At 40.0% G+C, this 25,293-nt stretch overlaps 1 protein-coding gene across 1 annotated transcript in view; it reads right to left on the reverse strand.

The window, feature by feature from the left end:
• Positions 1–297: 297 nt before the first annotated feature.
• The window catches only part of LOC128692202 (calcium-activated chloride channel regulator 1-like), a gene marked incomplete at its 5' end in the record, with an annotated part of 76,252 nt that continues 51,256 nt past the window's right edge, over positions 298–25,293 (reverse strand). The window contains 5 exon segments of the mRNA XM_070096359.1: positions 298–3,047; positions 4,886–5,120; positions 7,457–7,613; positions 13,344–13,444; positions 17,148–17,238. Of these exon segments, the coding sequence (XP_069952460.1) occupies positions 2,900–3,047; positions 4,886–5,120; positions 7,457–7,613; positions 13,344–13,444; positions 17,148–17,238 (732 nt within the window).

The raw sequence follows: 25,293 nt of genomic DNA on the forward strand, positions 1-25,293 counted from the left end.
CTACGTGCAAGTCAAGCACATGACCAATGCATTAGTTATATATTGTATATTATTATATGTGAAAAAACAACAGAATAATAATCGTCCCTACAAAAAATGAATATATTCATGAAGCAATAAACCCATGGAGCTTGTATAGCTCCTATGACAAAGGATGGATATTAAAGGTTTTCTTGGTAAATAAAGGCAAGCAGAGTGAGCAAAGTAAAAGAGAATGGGGAAACAAATTGTCATATTAAGATTGTGAGAGCATGCAGAGCAGATGTTACTGGTCTTTCTATAATAAAAAACAGTACAGTAGTTTGGAAAGTTATATTAGCTTGTAAAAGTGTACAGTACAATGATTGCTTTTGAGTTCCCTGTACTCAACCAATGTTTTACAGTATGTACCTTGTATACTGTAATAGTACTGTAAAGATGTTGTACAATGGCATCATCAGAGATTCTATACAGTATGAGCTTAGTATTGTAAGGATAGGGGACCAAGGCCTTGTTGCCTACCTCAACATTTGTGGTACTTTAGTGCTTTGCAAGCTATCAAAAATTTAATTCAACTCATCCCCTGGTTCTTTGTATATGACTTCAGTTGTGCCACATTTATAGCAAAAACAAAATTGTTTTCTACTGGGTCCCTGGTCATGTTGTCCAAGGCAATGATCAGGCAGACTCTGTTGCATGGTCAGCAGTACATGACCTTCCAGTTTCCTATAGAGGTACTCCATTCTCAGACTATTTTGCTGTAATCTTTAGCCACCTTTGCAGCCATTGGCAACATAATTGGTCTGAGTTGACTGGTGACAAATTACATTCTATCGAGCCGAGTTTAGGATCCTGGCCTTCTTATCATCAGTGTCGTGGCTAGGAAACTATGCTTGCCCGTCTTCACACTGGGCGCATGTCTCACTCATGGGCATCTCATGGCAAGGCACCTAATTCCACTCTGTGTGAATTGTTTGGTTCCAGTTTCAGTTTTCCATATTCTGTTGGACTGTCCTGTCTATCACTGAACATGCAGAATTTACCTCCGATGTCGTCACCGCTCTGACACCCTTACTTTATCTTCTCTCCTTACTGATGGCCCCACCTTTGACACACTCCCTCTTTGACAGCAGATTTATTGCATAACCATTGATTGTACTTCCTTTACCACTCCTCACCACCCTCACAAACTCTACCTCTGTTATACTCCCTATTCTGCATCGCTGTATGACCCTGGTGAGTTTAACATTTCATTTTGATTATAATAGGGGCCCTGACCTGAAGCTTTGTTATACACATATTTTTATCTGGGGGGCTTCAGCCCTACTTTCCCTTGGTGCCACCCTTGATGTTCCATAGATCTGATTTGTGTATATGTATTTGTTAGTAATAATGACTTAGTCTGTTAACAGCTAGATGGTGCCTCTTAAATTAATATCTGACCCAGGATAGCTACATCTCCAGTGCTCCTTTCCCTCAAATGAGGTTTCTTGGTACTGGTGAGGGGCTCTTGATCTAGGAAATTGGATCTCTGGTCCAGTTCCCTGAATTGAGTCTCAATACCTTCCATCCCTCCCCCCACAGGTGCTGTATAATCCCTACAGGTTTAGTGCTCCCCATGATTATAATAATCCAGTGCTCCTTACTACTTTCATGACACAATGAGATTTGCATTTCATATGAACCAAATGTAACATAATATTTTGTTTAAGGTGAATTTTGCTGATTGTTTTTCATGTATGCATCTACTCATACATGGAAGAGCATGTACATGTACATGCATATGTGTGTGTGCAATGTTCAATAAAGTTGAAATGGTGAAATATACTTTTCCCCTTACCAGTCTTGATACTGGTGAAGGGCCCTTGATCACATGGAACAGGACTTAACCTCCCTTCCTTAGAGCCTGAATGCCTCCCATTCCCTAAGCACTATATGATCCTTACAGGTTTAGGACTTGTCCATAAAAAAAAAAATGAACTAGCTGATGAAATAAATTCTGACACACCTTGTCATAACCTGATCTAAATTTACTCAACATTTGAAGAATAGGTGGGGATGTTGAGGTTCAGAGGGTCATTTGAACTGTGATATCTGCACTTTTGGCAAAACAGTTATTGAATGATGAATGTTTCTTTATTCAGGTGGGAAATGGTTGATTTTTAAGAAATCAAACTGATATGTCAGAAAACTGTCTTGTTTATTAATACACATTTTTCTTGTTATGTAATGTTAGTCCATCACATTAAGTAGTGTTAGTTACAGATATTGGAAGAATCCCCTCAAGGGAGGTTCCTTGATGCTGGTGAGGGGCTCTTGATCTAGGGAATTAGATCTTTACTCCAGTTCCCTGAATTGAGCCTGAATACCTTCCATCCCATGTGCTATATAATCCTATGGGTTTAGTGCTCCCCATGATTATTATTATAATAATAACTGGTGCCTGTTCCATATGATTGTCTAAGGTAATGAACCTTTGCCCTTTAACCCTTAAACTGTCCAAGCAGATCTATGTTCACATGCGTAGTCCTCCAAAAGTAGATCTACTTTTTTTTACATATTTTCAAATATAACAAAAAAAAAAAGTAGATCAAAGTTTTTTTACACGTTTTCAAATGTAAAAAAAAAAAAAAAAAACTTTTTTTACATACTTTCAAATGTTGAAAAAACGTAGATCTACGTTTGAACAGTTTAAGGGTTAATTAGGGTGCCTTGATGCTGGTAAAGGGCTCTTGAGTCCTGGAATAGGAGCTTCCCTTTCTTGGATCAAACCTGATTGTTTTCTAGTTCCTAGAACCAAATGACTCCTATGGGTTTAGCACTTGTCCAAGATAATGATAAGGAACCTATGATACCATTTCTCAATCAGGCTCATTCTACCATTGTATTACAATTCTTGTTTCTTGAGGACCTCTATAATTTATTCAGGGCGTACATGGTGAAATATTTTACCCTTAAGTGCCTCAAAGTTGGCAATATTCTTCTGCATGTCTTCCATCTTCTTCAGTGCCCATTTTGGCATGTCCAGCTTCTCTTCAACAGTAAATACGACAATGTTGGAGACTTTGCTGTGGAAGAAAACTATTATTAATTCCATGCATAGGCTAGCAATACACAACTAAGTTTTAAAATAGTAACCAATTAAAAGTACGTATGACCAAGTTGTGCATCACCCATTTCACATCATTAGTATTTGAAGTTATGCAAACTGAAGCCTATATGAGCTCTAAATATCCTTTGTTGACAGCATTGTGTAATCTTGAACTTGAGGGATTTGTGTGCATGCGTACTAGCCTATATATAGCTGCCGGGACAGTCTAGCCATTGGCCCCATCTCTTGACTTGTCGTTTACCAGGTTTATCTCCTCCTGGCCTAGTAGATCTTATCACAACTTAAAAATTATGCATGGATTCATCTACTGCTTCAGCAAGATGATTCCACTTTCCAACTGCCCTGAGACTGAAGAAATATTCCTTGACATCCCTTTGGCTCATCTGTCTTCAACTTCCAGCTCTCCCCCCCCCCCTCCTTCCCCTTTCTCGCCTCTCAAGCAGTCTGTTCAAGTCTTCCTTATCAATTCCCCTGAGTATTTTTGTAAGTTATCTTCCCTGGTTATTCTATCTTCCAATATCGTTTGATTCATTTCAATTAGTGCCTCCTCATAGCTCATACCCCTGAACTCAGGAACAAGCCTTGTTGTGTACATCTGCACTTTCTCCAACTTCTCAACATGCTTCCTCAAGTGTGGGCTCCATATTGGTGCTGTGTACTCCGAGATAGGCCTGGCATATGTTGCATTAAGTGCCTGAAAAGACTTGAGATTTCAAAGCCCCTACTACTAAAACATCACTGACAAATTATATACATGTACATGTGTTATTATATAACAAGTCACTCAGCATTGTCTTTCTTACAATTACATATAAACTAATTAAAAAAAACTAATGTTTCTTAAAGTTTAATTTAATGTGCCCAGAGTTGTGCTTTTGGGAAGGCCCCTTTTGTGTGGATTTTACGGCTAACACCTCGGTTGCCCTCTACCCCTTCAATCCAGCAGTGTGTTAGCACTGTAGTTGCCCTCTGCCCCTGTAATCTAGCACTGCAGTTTCCCTCTGCCCCTGTAATCTAGCACTGCAGTTGCCCTCTGCCCCTTTAATCTAGCACTGCAGTTGCCCTCTGCCCCTTTAATCTAGCACTGCAGTTGCCCTCTGCCCCTTTAATCTAGCACTGCAGTTGCCCTCTGCCCCTTTATTCCAGCACTGTGTATTGCCTATAACAACCCTCCTCTTCCTTGGCTCAAACTTGATTGCCTCCATTCCCAGGTTGTTGTATGAGCCCTACAGGTTCAGTGCTTCCCCATGGACAAAATAATAGTTTTGTATAGCCAACAATTACTGGCTGTTCAATTACTACAGTATAATTTTCAACATAAGCTTCATTTATGCACAAGCCAACTACATAAGCTACTCCCTAGCATGAAAAACGAATACAATATAATTAAAGAAATATCCATCATGGAAGCACAAGGAATCAGGAAAGTATAGTGGACAGATGCTGTAAAACGTGAACGTTTATTATAGACTACGTTTCGCTCAGTTTAGAGCCTTGTTGAGGCATGACGTGATAAAGGTCTGCTGTCTGCCAAGTACCTTCCTACCATACTTCTCAAAAGGTATGATTAATGTTTGTTTATATTTACCTCTAGTAGTACAGTAGTAGGATACTCCCAAGTAAGACCCACGTGGGTGAAAGGGAAATTTGGATAGTGGAAGATTATTATTATTATAATCAAAAAGAAGCGCTAAGCCACAAGGACTATACAGCGGGATAGTGGAAGAGTGGTGAGGGAGAGGAAATAATTAGAGATTGAGAGAAAGAACCAGAGCCAGACCCAGCTGCATTTACCTCTTGTTGTCAGCTTCGTCTATCGCTCGAAGTGCCACGAAATATTTCTGGTCAAATTTCACGCTTCTTCTGAAGTTTATGGTGAGGTTGAGTTGGCTGCCACTCTCGAGGAAGACACTGTAACTTTGTAGTTCCTCTGGACTAACTAGAAGAAGTGTGTCAAGCGGGGCCTGATCGAACTTTTCCTCCAATAGATCCTCATAATTCGAACTTAGTCTGAACACGTAGCCTGATGCTATAAATATTAAAAAGAAAAAAAAGTCAAGTTACAGGTTCCTGTGAACCATAAATCCAAAGTCTACTGGTATTATTTATTCATTAATTCTCCTCACTTGGTATATAAAATACCCTGTCTGGACAGGAACCATGTGGCTTACCAAAGAAATTAAAATATCTTTATACAGCTACAGATCCAACTGCTAGCCAGACCCAATAATGCCCTATCTGACTCTTAGAATATTAACAATTTCAGGCTATGCTTTTACGTATGACATGCCAAATTTATATTAAAATTTTCTTTAATCACTTCATGGAGAAATCTACTGACCAATTCTGGTTGCTTGAATGCAAGTTACACTATACGTGTGTATTTAGTGGGGCTCACAAGGATCGGTACTTTCCTTCACAACACTTTAGATTTATATACTGTAGTTTATATAGATAAATGGCCTACCAAAATAAATAAATACAGTGGACCCCCGCATAACGATCACCTCCGAATGCGACCAATTATGTAAGTGTATTTATGTAAGTGCGTTTGTACGTGTATGTTTGGGGGTCTGAAATGGACTAATCTACTTCACAATATTCCTTATGGAAACAAATTCGGTCAGTACTGGCACCTGAACATACTTCTGGAGTGAAAAAATATCGTTAACCGGGGGTCCACTGTATATGAAAACAAATCTTTGCAAATGCAAAATTTTTAAATAAAATAGAAAAAAGAGTAATAACTTACAAGCTGAGCAGGTAGTGAGGCAAATAACTGATGAAATTCAACATTTAAATACTATATAATGGACATACCAGAAAGTGGAGTCTGCAAAAATGATTGTGAAATGCTGAAATTGTGGGACACTGAACTGAAAGCATTTTATCATAGAAAGATTACATAAATTAATTAGTGTATAATTACATAACAGTACGTACTGTACTGACAGACTGCATAAGGAAGTTTGCTTAATGTCGGTGAGAGGGTTTTAATTACAGTAGGGAATTGAACCTGTCCTCTCTTGAACTGAACCTAACTGCCTCACCTGCACCGGGGCGCTGTATAATAATTATTATTATTATTATTATTATGTGCTGGAAAACGTCTAAATAACATTTATACAAGCGGCAAAACAGTAAAAGCTATTCCTATTATATTCTGTAGCTCGGTTGGTAACGCACTTAGCTCAGACAATGAGGTCTGCAGGTCAATTCTAGGTAAATCTTCCAGTAGCTGTATTATTACATTCAGAGGGAAGTGTTAAACCCATATGGATCATATAATGCCAGGGGTATGAAAGGCAGATTCAGTCCAAGGAAATGAATGTAATGTCCAATTCTTTGGATCAAAAGCTCTTCACCTTAAGGGACAATAGTTGTAACAAACGCTACAAATAGGAAGCGCGTCTGTGTCTGCTGCTCATGTTCACCTATCAGTAAAATAGGTACCTGGGTGTTAGTCGACTGGTGTGGATCGCATACTGGGGACAAAATTATCCTAATTTGCTTGACATGCTCTGCATAACAAGGGGCTTTCTATATGGTAATATGTCGTTGATGTCAGCTAGGACTGTATACCTTGTACATGTACTTGTAGAAATAAAGATATTATTATTATTATTATTATTACAACGTTGAAATCCACTGACAGGTTACAACATAGTTCCCCAAGAAAAGATACAAGTTGGTAAATAGGAGAAAGATAAGACGATAACCACAAATGCTATTACAAAACGGTTTACTAAAAAAAAGATAAGACTGATATTTTAGTAACATCAAGTAGAACAAGATACCACAGCGCTAACCTAAGACAAAACGATAACACAAAATAGAAAATATCTCATCATGAATAAAGTGATATTCTGATGGAACAAAATCCAGGATATTTTTGAACTAATAGTTAATGTTAAGCGCTAAACCCATGTAGGACATCAGAGCAAGTTGTGGTGAAAGCTGCGCTGTATAGCCCTTGTGGCTTAGCTCTTCTTTTTGATTATAATAATAATGTGGTGAAAGCTTGATCCTCCGTCTTCTGACCGAGAGACAGAAGCGCTTCCTATTTGTAGGGTTTGTTACAACTCTTGTTCCTTAAGGTAAAGAGCTTTTTATCCATAGAATTGGACGTTACATCCATTTCCTTGGACTGAATCTAACTGCCTTTCATACCCCTGGCATTATATGATCCATATGGGTTTAACACTTCCCTTTGAATGTAATAATACAGCTACTCGAAGATTTACAATCTTACGACATTAAACAGTGAAGACTAGACTCCTGGAACTACAAATTTTTACTAATACTAAACGATCACGTAGTATTAACGATGAGTATACTCGATAAATTATTTCATGACTTGTATACCTATTCCTGCATCCAGGTCATCACCAGGTGCAGTCCAGGAGAGGGTGATAGAAGTGAATCCTATTTTCTTCGAGTTTAAGTTAATGGAGTTCACTTTGAGATCAACTACACGTGCTGGTGGCATGGTGTCTGACCCAGGTGGTGGTATTTCTGTTACCTAGTAGAAAAAAATAATAAATTACTTCTCAACAGACTTAAATGATAATATATTATGAAAATTTGTGCCATAATATATCAGATAAACTGCAGCAGATGCCTTTGTTATAAGGGCTATAAACCATTATGTAAACAAAAGAAACCGAATAAACTAAATAAAATCTAAATTCTAGAAAAGGAAAATTCTTGATTTAATATAAAAAGTATACATAAAGAGAGAGCACAGATCCAACGACCCGAGTCAAGAGTGAATTCAGGTATAATGTATAAGAACTGCCAGTCCCCATTGCTCACATAATAAATTTGTCCATCACCACTAATACCGTACCAGAGGGGTTCAAGGAGGCCAGAGTTACTCCTATCTTCAAGAAAAATAGTAGATCTGATGTCGGCAACTATAGGTCTGTTAGTGTACTTAGTGTAATATCCAAAATTCTAGAGAGGGCGGTGTACTGTCAAATAGTCAAGTATCTTAATGACAACAATATTCTTCCTTGTTATCAATCAAGCTTTAGGAGATCTTATTCAACCGACACCTCCCTAATTAATATGATGGATTACATGAGAAATGAAATGTCGATAGGGAACCTCAAAGGACTGGTAACCTTAGACTGGTTTAAGTCCCATCTCAGCAACAGGAAACAAACCGTCAAAATCAACCAAACAGAATCAGGACCCCTGCCGACAGCATGTGGAGTTCCCTAAGGTTGTATTCTGGGTCCCTTATCATTTCTGTTATGTAAATGAAATGTCCAGCGTCAAGTGCAAATTTCTACTGTATGCGGATGACAGTGCTCTGTTAGTGTCAAGTAAAGGCCCACAAGATATAGCTAATGTAATAATTCTGGAACTGGATACCTGCAGCAAATGGTTAGTAGGCAACAAACTATCGTTACACCTCGGGAAAACGGAAGCCATACTCTGGCACGAAACAAACTGAGAAGGGCAAATAATAATAATGTCCGGTGTAATGGGGAACCCATCACTTCAGTTGCCTTGGTAAAATATTTGGGAATCCCCATTGACCCATGCATGTCAGGAGAATTGATAGGGAACAGTGTAGTAAAGAAAGCGATTGTCAGACTGAAGTTCCTCTACAGAAAACCAGTGTCTACCTACTGAGGCTCGCAGGACCCTATGTCTAGCCCTTATATAATGTCATATGGACTACGCTTGCTCTTCATGGTACTCTGCCTTGACAAAAAAAAAAACTGAAAGACTGACTGCAAATCACCCAGAACAAAATGGTAAGATTCATCCTGGACCTGAGTCCAAGAGAACATGTAGACCAGGATAAATTACAACAATTGGATATGCTGAATGTTGAAGACATAGTAAAACAACTGAAGTTAAATCAAGTTTACAAAATTGCTCACAGTGTCCAAAATACCTTGCTGCCAATTTTGTAAAGGCTGAGAACCAAAGCAATCATAGTACTAGGGGGGGGAGAGAGCACAACTCTGCAGTACCCACAGTCAGTGGCCAGGCTTCAAACACCTTATATTGTACAGCAATAAAGGAATAGAACAGACTGACCGCACATGTCAATGTCTACCTAATGACTACCTCACTGGCACCTACCCGAACACACTGTTCCTAGCTCCGACTAACCCAACAGAAGTCTCACTTATTATCAACACACTAAAGAACAATACAGGAAATTTAAACAACTTACCACCCTTTATATACAAAAAAGCTTCACAAGTACTGTCACCAATCATTGCTACACTCTTTAACAAATCTATCGAATCCTCTACCCTCCCTACAGTTTTCAAAATAGCGAGGATCACCCCGATACATAAAGGAGGAGATCAAGCAGACTTGAATAACTATAGGCCAATATCCAACTTACCCATTCTCTCTAAAATCTTTGAAAAATTAATTCATAAGCGAATCTATTCCTACCTCATCTCCCACAACATAATCAGTGCCAGTTTGGGTCCAGGCCTAATAAGAATGATGCTATTATACACATGCTAGAACAAATATACACTGCACTCGAGAAAAAAGAAGTCCCAGTGGGGATCTTCATTGATTTACGTAAAGCTTTTGCTACAGTTGACCATGATTTATTGCACATAAAATTATCACTATGGTATAAGAGGGCACTCCCTCAACTACCTAAAGTCATACCTTAGCAACAGAAGCCAATATGTGTACACAAATGGAGCAAACTCTTCCACACAACCAATTACAGTTGGTGTCCCACAGGGAAGTGTCCTTGGCCCTCTTCTCTTTCTCATTTACATAAATGACCTACCAAATGCATCGTAACTACTCAAACCCACGCTATTTGCAGATGACACAACATACGTCTTCTCTCACCCAAGCCCAGTCATACTAGCCAATAGTGTAAATACCGAATTACATTATTATTATTATTATAATCAAAAAGAAGCGCTAAGCCACAAGGACTATACCTACCGAATTACAGAAAATATCTACCTGGATGATGATTAACAAACTTACTCTCAATATTGACAAAACCTACTTCATTCAGTTTGGGAACAGAACTACAGATGTTCCTCGTAACATAATGATAAACGGATCACGTATCACAAAGCTCACAGAGGGAAAATTCTTAGGAATCCATCTTGATAATAGATTCAAATTTCAAACACATATACAACAAATTTCCTAGAAAATCTCCAAGACCGTAGGCATACTATCGAAGATACGGTACTATGTTCCACAATTAGCTTTCCTGGCCCTATACCACTCACTCATTTACCCCTATCTCACCTATGGAATTTGTGCATAGGGCTCAACAACAATAATCTCAGACCATTAATTACCCAACAAAAGGCTGCAGTCAGAATAACAAATTCCCACTCCAGGCAGCATACTCCACCAATATTCAAAACTTACTCACCATACAAAACATCCATACTTATTATTGTGCCTACTACATACGCAGAACACTAAACTTGGATATAAACCCTCCCCTCAAACTTCTTACCAACCTCAACAGAACACATGACCATAACACAAGGCACAGATCACTCTTTGATGTTCCTCGTGTCCATCTCACACTATATAAAAACTCAATGCACATAAAAGGCCCAAAAATCTGGAATTCATTACCTGTGAATATAAAAGAAACACTGCCTGTTTATCAATGCAAGACTCTTCTTAAAAAACTACTTACTCACCCACAACTAAATAAATACTGAATAACTGTATCTCATAAATGTATAACCTGTGACCCTATCAAACTATGTTTTTTTTTTTTAATTACTTTACCTTATAGAATACTTCATTCTCTTGAATGCACAGCAACTCATCTAATGACCATATGACCTGTTTCTGCACTACAAATCTGCCTGACTTTTTTTTGGGTTATCCTAGGTTCTCTACACATATGCTGCTATGTATGATAATATATGTAACTGTATTTGTGTATACCCGAATGAACTTACTTAAGATAGTAGACACCCAGATCGTTTAATCCATCACGCATAAGGAATTAAGTGTTTAAATTGCGTAAGGACCGGTATTAGAACCATAAATGTTGCTGGTTTATATGAATGACATTTCAGATGGGATTGAGCCTGATGTTTCCCTGTTGGCTGATGGTGTAAAACTAACAAGAATATAAAACACGAGGATGGGTAAAGGCTGCAAATGGATCTGGGCAAACTGCAAGATTGATCAGAGAAGTTTTTTTCCTCGGTCTAACCCCAATAAATGCATGGAAATGAAGATTAGGGAAGGAAAAAGAAGGCTAGAAATGGTCCGTACGTCGGTTTACGTGCGGCCAACAGTAACAGCCTGGTTGATCAGGTTCTGATTCACCACGAGACCTGGTCACAGACCGCGCCACGGGGGCGTTAATCCCCGAAACCCTCTCCAGGTATACTCCAGGTATACCTTGACGAGGAAGTGGCGCAGGCAGGCTCCATACACAGTTTAAAGAGAAGGCATGATAGGGCCTACAAGACTAGGGGGAGGAGGGGAAATCTATTAAGTCAAAAGTTAAAAGGCAGGACCAGGAGCCAAGACTCAGTCCATGTAGCTACAAATAGATGAGTACACGTATGCACACACACTCACACTCTCACTCTTCCTATTGATAACGATGTAAAATTAATTGGGAGAATAAATACCGTTGAGGACAAGGCTATAAAGGGATGTGGACAAATTGCAAGATTGGTCAGATATGTGGTTGCATGAATTCATTCCCAGTAAATGCAAGGTTATGAAAACTGGGGAAAGAGGCAAGAAGACTGGATATGAAGAAACTTTGGGGACAGAGGCTGCAGGCTTCATTTAAAGAGAAAGACCTAGGGGTGAGCATAGTGCTAAGCATATTGCCGGAGGCATATATATCTAACGGATAACTTCAGCAGCCAATGAAAATGTAAGTGTGGAAAATTTTGAATTTTCCTAAATTCAGCATGTGCAAATTTGAACAATATAATCGCATATTAAAATGAGAAATTTCGAGTGAGGGGGGGCATGTAGAACAGCTGCAGAGAAACGCAGAAATGGGACGCCATTTGTAATTTGCGAGCACTGGTTGTCGTGGAAAATTGTGCAATGTAATCAGGTGTCATCGAAGTTCAGTTGGTGTATATCGGCCTCAATCCGTAATTTAGAAATTGCTGACATATTCCCACTGAAGAATTGGGATAAATAGTGGAAAAACCCTTACAATTCGGCAACAAGAACGGAAAAATAAAGGACACCGATTCTTCCCAGAAGCACACCTTAGCTAAGTGACGCTTACCCATAATGTACAGTAGTTTTGCATAAGCCATCGTAAATTCTAGCTGTTGTGGTAGCGTTAGGGTGTGTTTCCAAAATATAATAATTATGATCCAGTAATTAAATGGTGGGTGGTAATACGAATTTCTTTTCTAATAACACTATTGTATTATATGTATTGCACTAGTTATATTTTGCGTACCCAGAAAGTAAACTAAAACATATAGTCTACACAATTTTAATCTGCCAAAGTAGCTGGTTTTAATATTTTAATTAATTTAATTCAGGTTTAGCTTTTTGTGAGAGTGGTTATGGAACAGGCATCGAGGGAGTTCCAGTTTTGCAGCCTACTGTGACTAAGTCCCATTTACCTCACCCAAACTACTTGCATGTAATAATTCAGGTAATACCCTGCAAACTTCATGCAGGTAATTTCTCACAATAACAATCCACTATGAGAGTAGCCTTCAAGAATTTCAACAAAGTAATTCAAGTCCCTCTATATAATATATGTCAGGCCCATCTCTGAGTATGCAGTACCATCTTGGAACCCACACCTGATAAAGTATGTTAAGAAAGTACAGAGGTAACAAACGAGGCTAATTCCAAAGCTAATTGGTATGGACTATGAGGAAAGGCCAAAATAACTAAACCTGACGACATAGAAGACATAAGAACCAAGGGAAACATGATAACATATAAAATACTCAGGAATTGACAGGGTTGGCAGGGATAGACTGTTCGAGAGGAGAGAAACAAGTATATGGAACATAACTGGAGGTTAAAGAGACAGATGAGACAAAGATGCTAGGAAGCACTTCTTCAGCTTCAGGGTGGTCAGGATGTTGAACGACCCGGATGGAGAAGTGTTGAAGGCAGGCTCAGTACACACTTACAAGAGCAGGTATAACGAGGCACACAGGGATATTAGGAAGTGAATCTGGAAAGTAGCAAGTTGTTAGACCGGTCAAGAGCTAAGTGATGACCCCTGCAACCACATATAAGTAATGATAATTCTACTCACCTTGAGAGAGCCGCCGGTTGCCACTCTGGTGAAGTTGCCTGTGGGTGCTGTGTTGGTGTCATCGACTGGCATCACGCTGCCACAGCATGGCGCTGGTGGTTCTGTGACATAATACATGGTATGGTTCACCCTTATGTTAAATATGTAGCTTCATAACACAATCTACCCTAATGTAGTAGTGCCTTCAGCTCACAACCACTGGCTCCGGGTTAAAGCTTGGGGCGGGTGGAGACCTGGACTTGTGTCCTTACACTTGTTGCCTCCTAGTAAAAAAAAAAAAGGACAAATGTAGTGCAATGTGATCCTTCATTGACGGCATTTCGCCCACACAGTAGGCTTTATCAGTCACATTAACCTCGTTAGGAAGAGTGAAGGTAGGGAAGCACCATGCAGGTCACTGTAGTGGTGTGAAGTCAGCAGGTCATTGTAGTGGTGTGAGGTCAGCAGGTCACTGCAGTGGTGTGAGGTCAGCAGGTCATTGCAGTGGTGTGAGGTCAGCAAGTCATTGCAGTGGTGTGAGGTCAGCAGGTCATTGCAGTGGTGTGAGGTCAGCAGGTCATTGCAGTGGTGTGAGGTCAGCAGGTCATTGCAGTGGTGTGAGGTCAGCAGGTCATTGCAGTGGTGTGAGGTCAGTAGGTCATTGCAGTGATGTGAGGTCAGCAGGTCATTGCAGTGTGATGAATGGTTTTGAAAACCGACAAGTTGAAGAATTGAGACACTTATGCAACACATGGGAATCTTTATTGAAGAAACGTTTCGCCACACAGTGGCTTCATCAGTCCAATACAAAGTAGAAATGGGTAAGGAGAGTAGAAGTATGAGGTAATCAGTCCCTCAACCTGGATTCGATGTGTTCAGTCCATCACTCCCGCCTCCTCCTGCTTCAACTCATCTCACCGCAGTATATAAGCCACCTCTCTGGCCCTATGCTGCACTTACTACAAGAGTGATGGACTGAACACATCGAATCCAGGTTGAGGGACTGATTACCTCATACTTCTACTCTCCTTACCCATTTCTACTTTGTATTGGACTGATGAAGCCACTGTGTGGCGAAACGTTTCTTCAATAAAGATTCCCATGTGTTGCATAAGTGTCTCAATTCTTCAGGTCATTGCAGTGGTGTGAGGTCAGCAGGTCATTGCAGTGGTGCGAGATCGGCAAGTCACTGCAGCTCTCTGAGCTGTTGCTATGAGGAAAGATGATCTAGTCTAGTGTTACCACACAGCAACAGTAAGTCAGTTTATTCAGGTATACACAATTACACAGAATATCTATCATACACATCAGCATGTGTGTAGGAACCTAGGACAGCTCAGAGGAGAACTACAGTGACGTACAAACCTCACTGTAATGACCTGCACTGTGCTCCCTTATATACATTGTATACTCACCCATCCCATCCAGGTTAATCTGTGATTTGAGAAATCCAAAAGCCCAAGATCGTATTGTACTGCATTTGTGTCTCACCATCGTGCTGGTATTTTAAACCATTTCTCTTCGATTTGTTGTCCCTGTTTACCCAGCGGTAAATAGGTAACTGGGTGTTGGCAGTATTGTGGGTGGCATCCTGGGGTTGGTAGTATATTTTAGATAGGGCTGACCTTTGAAATGAATTGAGGCACAACCCACATGGTTCATCCTCATGGTAAATGTGTAGCATCAGAACCCACATAGACACTATAATTATTTTTACAAGTACATGACTGCGCTGTATGACCCTTGTAGGTTTAGCGCTTATTTTTTATTATAATAATAATACAAGTACTTGTACAAGGTATACAAGCCTAGCTGATATCAATGACGTACTATACAATAAGTGTCAGGGGGCCAAAGACTGTTCAACTGCCTTCCAGCATACATAAGGGGGATTACCAATAGACCCCTGGCTGTACGACGTACGTCGGGTTGCGTGCGGCCAACCATAACAGCCTGGTTGATCAGACCCTGATCCACCATGAGGCCTGGTCACAGACAGGGCCGCGGGGGCGATGACCCCCAAAACCCTCTCCAGGTATACTATATAGAAAGCCCTTTGTTATACAGAGCATTTCGGGCAAATTAGGTCAATTTTGTTCCAGGATGCGACCCACACCAGTCGATTAACACCCAGGTACCCATTTTACTGATGGGTGAACATGGACAACAGATGTAAGGTAACACGCCCAAGGACCCTCACCGTGTGAAGCGAGAGCCTACCCGTGGCCTACCTGGCCAAGGATTCACCCCCATGTTAAATGTGGAGCATCATAACCCACATAGTTTACCCTCATGTTAAATATGGAGCACTACAACCCACATGGTTCATCCTCATGTTACATATGGAGCATCACAACCTACATAGTTCACCCTTATGTTAATATATAATTATAATTTCACCTCATAGTTTAGACGTTATAAATATTCTTACCAAAAATGCCACGTGATAATCATAATAGTAAAAAATGGGTAAACTAGATAAACGCTGAAAGTTGATGGTAAAACTGGTATAACTTTGTAGTATGTATTATTATTAGAACTGAGCTTGCTACCATCTGCAGCTCATAAGAGTGCCATCCCCACGAGCCCTTTTAGGGCGGGGCAGATGGCAGACCAGAGGCCTAGCTTCTCCCTACGAGCCCCGTGAGGGCGGGAAATGTGGCTAGGCCTGGGGACAGTTGGTCCCAAAGATGAGGGGGTACTTGTACCTCCTCCCATGGGAGACTTAGGTCTCGAGACACTCCCCAGATAGGGAGCCAAGGCCTTGTCACCACTACTTGGAAAAGACCCGGGCCGGGAGAGTACCGGCGAATAAAAAAAAATAGGTTATTATAAATGATATAACTAGGTTATTATAAATGATATAACTAGATTATAATATAACTAGATTATAAATTATATAACTAGATTATAATAAATGATATAACTAGATTATTATAAATGATATAACTAGATTATAATATAACTAGATTATAAATTATATAACTAGATTATAATAAATGATATAACTAGATTATTATAAATGATATAACTAGATTATAATATAACTAGATTATAATATAACTAGATTATAAATTATAATCTATAACTAGATTATAATAAATGATATAACTAGGTTATTATAAATGATATAACTAGGTTATTATAAATGATATAACTAGGTTATTATAAATGATATAACTAGATTATAATATAACTAGATTATAAATTATATAACTAGATTATAATAAATGATATAACTAGATTATAATAAATGATATAACTAGGTTATTATAAATTATATAACTAGAGTATTATAAATGATATAACTAATTATTATAAATGATATAACTAGATTATAAATTATATAACTAGGTTATAAATATAACTAGATTATTATAAATGATATAACTAGGGTATTATAAATTATATAACTAGATTATAAATGATATAACTACATTATAAATTATATAACTAGGTTATTATAACTGATATAACTAGACTTTTAGAAAAGATATAATTATATTATTAAAAAGCTACAACTAGGCTATTAGAAATCATGTAACTACACTATTAGAAATATAACTAGGCAATCAGAAATATAAGTAGATTATTACAAATAATATAACCAGGTTATAACAAATTATATAAGTAGGCTATTGAACACTATATAACTAAGATATTAGAACTTATACAACTAGGCTATTAGAAATTATATATAACTATGTTATTTGAAATTATATTGGTAACGTATTAGAATTTGTATAGTGCGTCAGCAAGTAATGACATCGGTAACCTATCAGAAGTGAAGTAGTGCAGCTGATAACTCGTGTTGACGTGACTTACCGTCAGTGTCAGCTGAAGTTGAACGACGGCGGCGGGGGCGTTTAATTATGTTGGGGCCCGTGTTGGAAACAGTTGCTTCTGTGTTGGTCACCTGTTTAAGCACACCAATCCATGAATTGTGTAAGTCACCCGAGTCAAAACCAAGAGTCATGAACTGTATTGTTAACCTGTGTAAACAGTCATATATAAAACCGGCAATTTCTTGGGTAGCATTGAAAATTGGGTTGGGCAAATGTTTTGTTAGTGGGATGAATTGTAAAGGGCCTGCCTAGTATGGGCCAACAGGCCTGCTGCAGTGTTCCTCCTTTCTTATGTTCTTATATTAATTTATAGAACCTGACAAGTTGATCCTCCTAACACTGGATACCAAGCTGACCCAGGATAGTGGTTATTCTTCCAGCTGTCATCGGCCTCACCGCCAGTCTCTGACTGCGGTCTCAGATCTGGCTGAGTGGCGAAAGTAGTGTGTACTTTGTTACAGAGTGTACAGGTTCGAATTCTGCTGTGGACTGAGAGAATATATATATATATATATATATATATATATATATATATATATATATATATATATATATATATATATATATATATATATATATATATATATATATATATACTCAACAAGTCGGCCGTCTCCCACCGAGGCAGGGTGACCCAAAGAGAAAGAAAATCCCCAAAAAGAAAATACTTTCATCATCATTCAACACTCACACATAATCACTGTTTTTGCAGAGGTGCCCAGAATACAACAGTTTAGAAGTATATACGCCAAATCCAGTCATTCCTGGAGTGGAACCACAGTCGATGGCCTCCACTCCAAACCAACAGATACAGATACTAATGCCGGAAAAAAAATCCCCCCCCAGTACCAACAATACCACCAGTCCGATAACATTCTTCTTTGCAAATATACAGGGTCTAAAGCCAGCAACAAACAACAAAATACCTTTCATCCGTGGACTGCTTGCAGAGGCAAAGGCAATGTTCGCGGCTTTCACTGAGACCCACATAAAGGATCACTTGGACAATGAAATATGGATCCCAGGTTACAACCTATACAGATGTGACAGAGTGAACAGGCAAAAGGGGGGTGTTGGCCTGTACATTGCAGAGTCACTTGTTTGCACAGAACTGCTTAATGCCTCAAATGACGTAGTGGAAGTTTTAGCAGTAAAGGTCGAGAACCAAAACCTAGTCATTGTGGTAGTCTACAAGCCTCCGGATGCAACATCCCAGCAATTCCAGGAACAGCTGTTAAAAATTGACCACTGTCTGGAAAATCTTCCAGCTCCTGCACCCAACATCTTGCTCCTGGGGGATTTCAACTTAAGGCACCTAAAATGGAGGAATATAGCAAATAATATTGTTGCAGTAATAACACCAGGAGGCAGCTCTGATGAAAACTCACACTCACACGAGCTTTTAAATCTCTGCACAAAATTCAATTTAAACCAGCAAATAATAGAGCCTACTAGACTGGAGAATACACTAGACCTCATATTCACTAACAATGATGATCTGATAAGAAATGTCACCATATCAAAAACAATATACTCAGATCACAACATAATTGAGGTTCAGACATGTATGCGAGGAGCCCCAGACCGACAAAATGAGACTAGTCACGAGGGAGCATTCACCAAATTCAACTTCAATAACAAAAACATAAAGTGGGATCAAGTAAACCAAGTCCTAACCGATATAAGCTGGGAAGATATACTAAGCAACACAGACCCAAACTTATGCCTAGAACAGATTAACTCGGTGGCACTCGATGTATGCACAAGGCTTATTCCTCTAAGAAAAAGGAGGAGTAGATGTAAAATAGAAAGAGACAGGCGCTCCCTTTACAGGCGACGGAAAAGAATAACAGAGCGGCTAAAAGAGGTCAATATATCTGAAATGCGCAGGGAGACACTGGTCAGAGAAATAGCAAGCATCGAACTTAAGCTAAAAGAATCCTTTAGGAGTCAGGAATCGCGGGAAGAACTAAAAGCTATAAATGAAATCGAAAGAAACCCAAAGTATTTCTTCTCCTATGCCAAATCAAAATCGAGAACAACGCCCAGTATTGGGCCCCTACTTAAACAAGATGGGTCCTACACAGATGACAGCAAGGAAATGAGTGAGCTACTCAAGTCCCAATATGACTCAGTTTTTAGCAAGCCGCTAACCAGACTGAGAGTCGAAGATCAAAATGAATTTTTTATGAGAGAGCCACAAAATTTGATTAACACAAGCCTATCCGATGTTATCCTGACGCCAAATGACTTCGAACAGGCGATAAATGACATGCCCATGCACTCTGCCCCAGGGCCAGACTCATGGAACTCTGTGTTCATCAAGAACTGCAAGAAGCCCCTATCACGAGCCTTTTCCATCCTATGGAGAGGGAGCATGGACACGGGGGTAGTCCCTCAGTTACTAAAAACAACAGACATAGCCCCACTCCACAAAGGGGGCAGTAAAGCAACAGCAAAGAACTACAGACCAATAGCACTAACATCCCATATCATAAAAATCTTTGAAAGGGTCCTAAGAAGCAAGATCACCACCCATCTAGAAACCCATCAGTTACACAACCCAGGGCAACATGGGTTTAGAACAGGTCGCTCCTGTCTGTCTCAACTACTGGATCACTACGACAAGGTCCTAAATGCACTAGAAGACAAAAAGAATGCAGATGTAATATATACAGACTTTGCAAAAGCCTTCGACAAGTGTGACCATGGCGTAATAGCGCACAAAATGCGCGCTAAAGGAATAACAGGAAAAGTCGGTCGATGGATCTATAATTTCCTCACTAACAGAACACAGAGAGTAGTCGTTAACAGAGTAAAGTCCGAGGCAGCTACGGTGAAAAGCTCTGTTCCACAAGGCACAGTACTAGCTCCCATCTTGTTCCTCATCCTCATATCCGACATAGACAAGGATGTCAGCCACAGCACCGTGTCTTCCTTTGCAGATGACACCCGAATCTGCATGACAGTGTCTTCCATTGCAGACACTGCAAGGCTCCAGGCGGACATCAACCAAATCTTTCAGTGGGCTGCAGAAAACAATATGAAGTTCAACGATGAGAAATTTCAATTACTCAGATATGGTAAACATGAGGAAATTAAATCTTCATCAGAGTACAAAACAAATTCTGGCCACGAAATAGAGCGAAACACCAACGTCAAAGACCTGGGAGTGATTATGTCGGAGGATCTCACCTTCAAGGACCATAACATTGTATTAATCGCATCTGCTAGAAAAATGACAGGATGGATAATGAGAACCTTCAAAACTAGGGAGGCCAAGCCCATGATGACACTCTTCAGGTCACTTGTTCTATCTAGGCTGGAATATTGCTGCACTCTAACAGCACCTTTCAAGGCAGGTGAAATTGCCGACCTAGAAAATGTACAGAGAACTTTCACGGCGCGCATAACGGAGATAAAACACCTCAATTATTGGGAGCGCTTGAGGTTTCTAAACCTGTATTCCCTGGAACGCAGGAGGGAGAGATACATGATTATATACACCTGGAAAATCCTAGAGGGACTAGTACCGAACTTGCACACGAAAATCACTCACTACGAAAGCAAAAGACTTGGCAGACGATGCACCATCCCCCCAATGAAAAGCAGGGGTGTCACTAGCACGTTAAGAGACCATACAATAAGTGTCAGGGGCCCGAGACTGTTCAACTGCCTCCCAGCACACATAAGGGGGATTACCAACAGACCCCTGGCAGTCTTCAAGCTGGCACTGGACAAGCACCTAAAGTCAGTTCCTGATCAGCCGGGCTGTGGCTCGTACGTTGGTTTGCGTGCAGCCAGCAGCAACAGCCTGGTTGATCAGGCGCTGATCCACCAGGAGGCCTGGTCACAGACCGGGCCGCGGGGGCGTTGACCCCCGAAACTCTCTCCAGGTAAACTCCAGGTATAAAAATACACAATATATCTCTCCAAACTGCCAATATCCCAAACCCCTACTTTAGAGTGCTGGCATTGTACTTTTAATTTCCAGGACTCAAATTCGGTTATATAAAATAACCGGTTTCCCTGAATCCCTTCACTAAATATTACCCTGCTCACACTCCAATAGATCGTTAGGTCCCAAATACCATTTGTCTCCATTCACTCCTATCTAACATGCTCACGCACGCTTGCTGGAAGTCCAAACCCCTCGCCCATAACACCACCTTTACCCCCTCCCTCCAACCTTTTCGAGGACGACCCCTACCCCGCCTTCCTTCCCCTACAGATTTATACGCTCTCCATGTCATTCTACTTTGATCCATTCTCTCTAAATGACCAAACCTCCTCAACGAATCCTCTTCAGCCCTCTGACTAATACTTTTATTAACTCCACACCTTCTCCTAATATCCACACTCCGAATTTTCTGCATAATATTTACACCACACATTGCTCTTAGACAGGACATCTCCACTGCCTCCAACCGTCTCCTTGCTGCAGCATTTACAACCCAAGCTTCACACCCATATAAGAGTGTTGGTACTACTATACTTTCATACATTCCTTTCTTTGCCTGCATAGATAAAATTTTTTGCCTCCACATATACCTCAATGCACCACTCACCTTTTTTCCTTCATCAATTCTATGATTTACCTCATCCTTCATAAATCCATCTGCTGACACGTCAACTCCCAAATACTGTATCTGAAAACATTTACTTCTTCCATACTCCTCCCCAATTTGATATCCAATTTTTCTGTATCTAAATCATTTGATACTCTCATCACCTTACTCTTTTCTATCTTCACTTTCAACTTTCTACCTTTACACACATTCCCAAATTCGTCCACTAACCTTTGCAATTTTTCTTTAGAATCTCCCATAAGCACAGTATCATCAGCAAAAAGTAACTGTGTCAATTCCCATTTTGTATTTAATTCCCCATAATTTAATCCCACCCCTCTCCCAAACACCCTAGCATTTACTTCTTTTACAACCCTATCTATAGATATACTAAACAACCATGGTGAATTACAAATCCCTGTCTAAGACCTACTTTTACAGGGCATACACTCTCATTATACTATAGAGATGAAGAAAGAGATAATTGATAAGTATGAAAGTGGAGTGCGTATAGCCGACCTCATAAAAAACTCTTTACAGCATTTAGTAACTTACCACCTATTCCATATACTTGCAACATCTGCCACATAAGAAGTAGTCTCCCTCTCTTCTACACACCCTAACCTGAGCCTCATTATCCTCATAAAAAATATGCCTATTTTACTTGCAACATCTGCCACATTGCTCCCCTATCCACTCTATCATATGCCTTTTCTAAATACGTAAATGCAATAAAAACTTCCCTACCTTTATCTAAATACTGCTCACATATATGCTTCAATGTAAACACTTGATCTACACATCCCCTACCCACTCTAAAACCTCCTTGCTCATCCGCAATTCTACGTTCTGTCTTGCCTCTAATTCTTTCAATAATAACCCTACCATACACTTTTCCTGGTATACTCAGTAAACTTATTCCTCTATAATTTTTACAATCTCTTTTGTCCCCCTTCCCTTTATATAAAGGAACTATACACGCTCTCCGCCAATCCCAAGGTACCTTCCCCTCTTTCATACATTTATTAAACAAAAATACCAACCACTCCAACACTATGTCCCCCTTGCTTTTAACATTTCTGTCATGATCCCGTCAGTTCCAGCTGCTTTACCCCCTTTCATTCTACGTAATGCCTCACGCACCTCCCCCACACTCACATCCTGCTCTTCTTCACTCCGAAAAGATGATATACCTCCCAGGCCAGTGCATGAAATTACCGCCTCCCTTTCTTCGTCGACATTTAGAAGTTCCTCAAAATATTCTCGCCATCTACCCAAAACCTCCATCTCCCCATCTACTACTCCCCTTCTCTGTTTTTAACTGGTAAATCCATTTGTTCTCTAAGCTTTCTTAACTTGTTTAACTCACTCCAAAAATTTTTTCTTATTTTCATTAAAATTCCTTGACAGTACCTCTCCCACTCTATCATCCGCTCTCCTTTTGCACTCTCTCACCACTCTCTTCACCTTTCTTTTACTCTCCATATACTCTACTCTTCTTATAACACTTCTGCTTTGTAAATACCTCTCATAAGCTACCTTTTTCTCTTTTATCACACCCTTTACTTCATCATTCCACCAATAACTCCTCTTTCCTCCTGCACCCACCCTCCTATAACCACAAACTTCTGCCCCACATTCTAATACTGCATTTTTAAAACTATTCCAACCCTTTTCAACCCCCCCACTACTCATACCTGCACCATCCCACCTTTCTGCCAATAGTTGCTTATATTTCACCCAAACTTCCTCCTCCCTTAGTGTATACACTTTCACCTCCCTCTTACTTGTTGTTGCCATTTTCCTCTTATCCCATCTACCTCTTACTCTAACTGTAGCTACAACTAGATAATGATCCGATATATCAGTTGCCCCTCTATAAACGTGTACATCCTGGAGCCTACCCATCAACCTTTTATCCACCAAAACATAATCTAACAAACTACTTTCATTACGTGCTACATCATACCTTGTATATTTATTTATCCTCGTTTTCATATAATATGTATTATTACCAAACCTCTTTCTATACATAGCTCAATTAAAGGTTCCCCATTTTCATTTACCTTTGGCACCCCAAATTTACCTACTACTCCCTCTACAACATTTTTTCCCACTTCAGCATTAAAATCCCCAACCACAAGTACTCTCACACTTGGTTCAAAACTCCCCACGCAATTACTCAACATTTCCCAAAATCTCTCTCTCTCCTCTATACTTCTCTCTTCCTCAGGTGCATAAACGCTTACTATAACCCACTTCTCACATCCAACCTTTATTTTAATCCACATAATCCTTGAATTAATACATTTATAGTCCCTCTTTTCCTGCCATAGCTTATCCTTCAACATTATTGCTACTTTTTCTTTAGCTCTAACTCTATGCTATTCTGAGAAAAAACTTCCCCTCAGTCCTTCAGTTGCAACCTTGCAACATTGCACGGCACCTGATGACGCACTGAGAAGTACGAAAGTACTTGAACTAAAGATTTTCACCCCCCTGTGGCTTGTCTTGCATAGTTAAGATCGCCTGTCTGCGATTGTTCGCAATATATATATTTTTTTATTTTATTATCACACTGGCCGATTCCCACCAAGGCAGGGTGGCCCGAAAAAGAAAAACTTTCACCATCATTCACTCCATCACTGTCTTGCCAGAAGGGTGCTTTACACTACAGTTTTTAAACTGCAACATTAACACCCCTCCTTCAGAGTGCAGGCACTGTACTTCCCATCTCCAGGACTCAAGTCCGGCCTGCCGGTTTCCCTGAATCCCTTCATAAATGTTACTTTGCTCACACTCCAACAGCACGTCAAATATTAAAAACCATTTGTCTCCATTCACTCCTATCAAACACGCTCACGCATGCCTGCTGGAAGTCCAAGCCCCTCGCACACAAAACCTCCTTTACCCCCTCCCTCCAACCTTTCCTAGGCCGACCCCTACCCCGCCTTCCTTCCACTACAGACTGATACACTCTTGAAGTCATTCTGTTTCGCTCCATTCTCTCTACATGTCCGAACCACCTCAACAACCCCTCCTCAGCCCTCTGGACAACAGTTTTGGTAATCCCGAACCTCCTCCTAACTTCCAAACTACGAATTCTCTGCATTATATTCACACCACACATTGCCCTCAGACATGACATCTCCACTGCCTCCAGCCTTCTCCTCGCTGCAACATTCATCACCCATGCTTCACACCCATATAAGAGCGTTGGTACAACTATACTCTCATACATTCCCCTCTTTGCCTCCAAGGACAAAGTTCTTTGTCTCCACAGACTCCTAAGTGCACCACTCACTCTTTTTCCCTCATCAATTCTATGATTCACTTCATCTTTCATAGACCCATCCGCTGACACGTCCACTCCCAAATATCTGAATACGTTCACCTCCTCCATACTCTCTCCCTCCAATCTGATATCCAATCTTTCATCACCTAATCTTTTTGTTATCCTCATAACCTTACTCTTTCCTGTATTCACCTTTAATTTTCTTCTTTTGCACACCCTACCAAATTCATCCACCAATCTCTGCAACTTCTCTTCAGAATCTC

This window comes from Cherax quadricarinatus, chromosome 53, assembly GCF_038502225.1.
Source record: "Cherax quadricarinatus isolate ZL_2023a chromosome 53, ASM3850222v1, whole genome shotgun sequence".
Classification (NCBI taxonomy): domain Eukaryota; kingdom Metazoa; phylum Arthropoda; class Malacostraca; order Decapoda; family Parastacidae; genus Cherax; species Cherax quadricarinatus.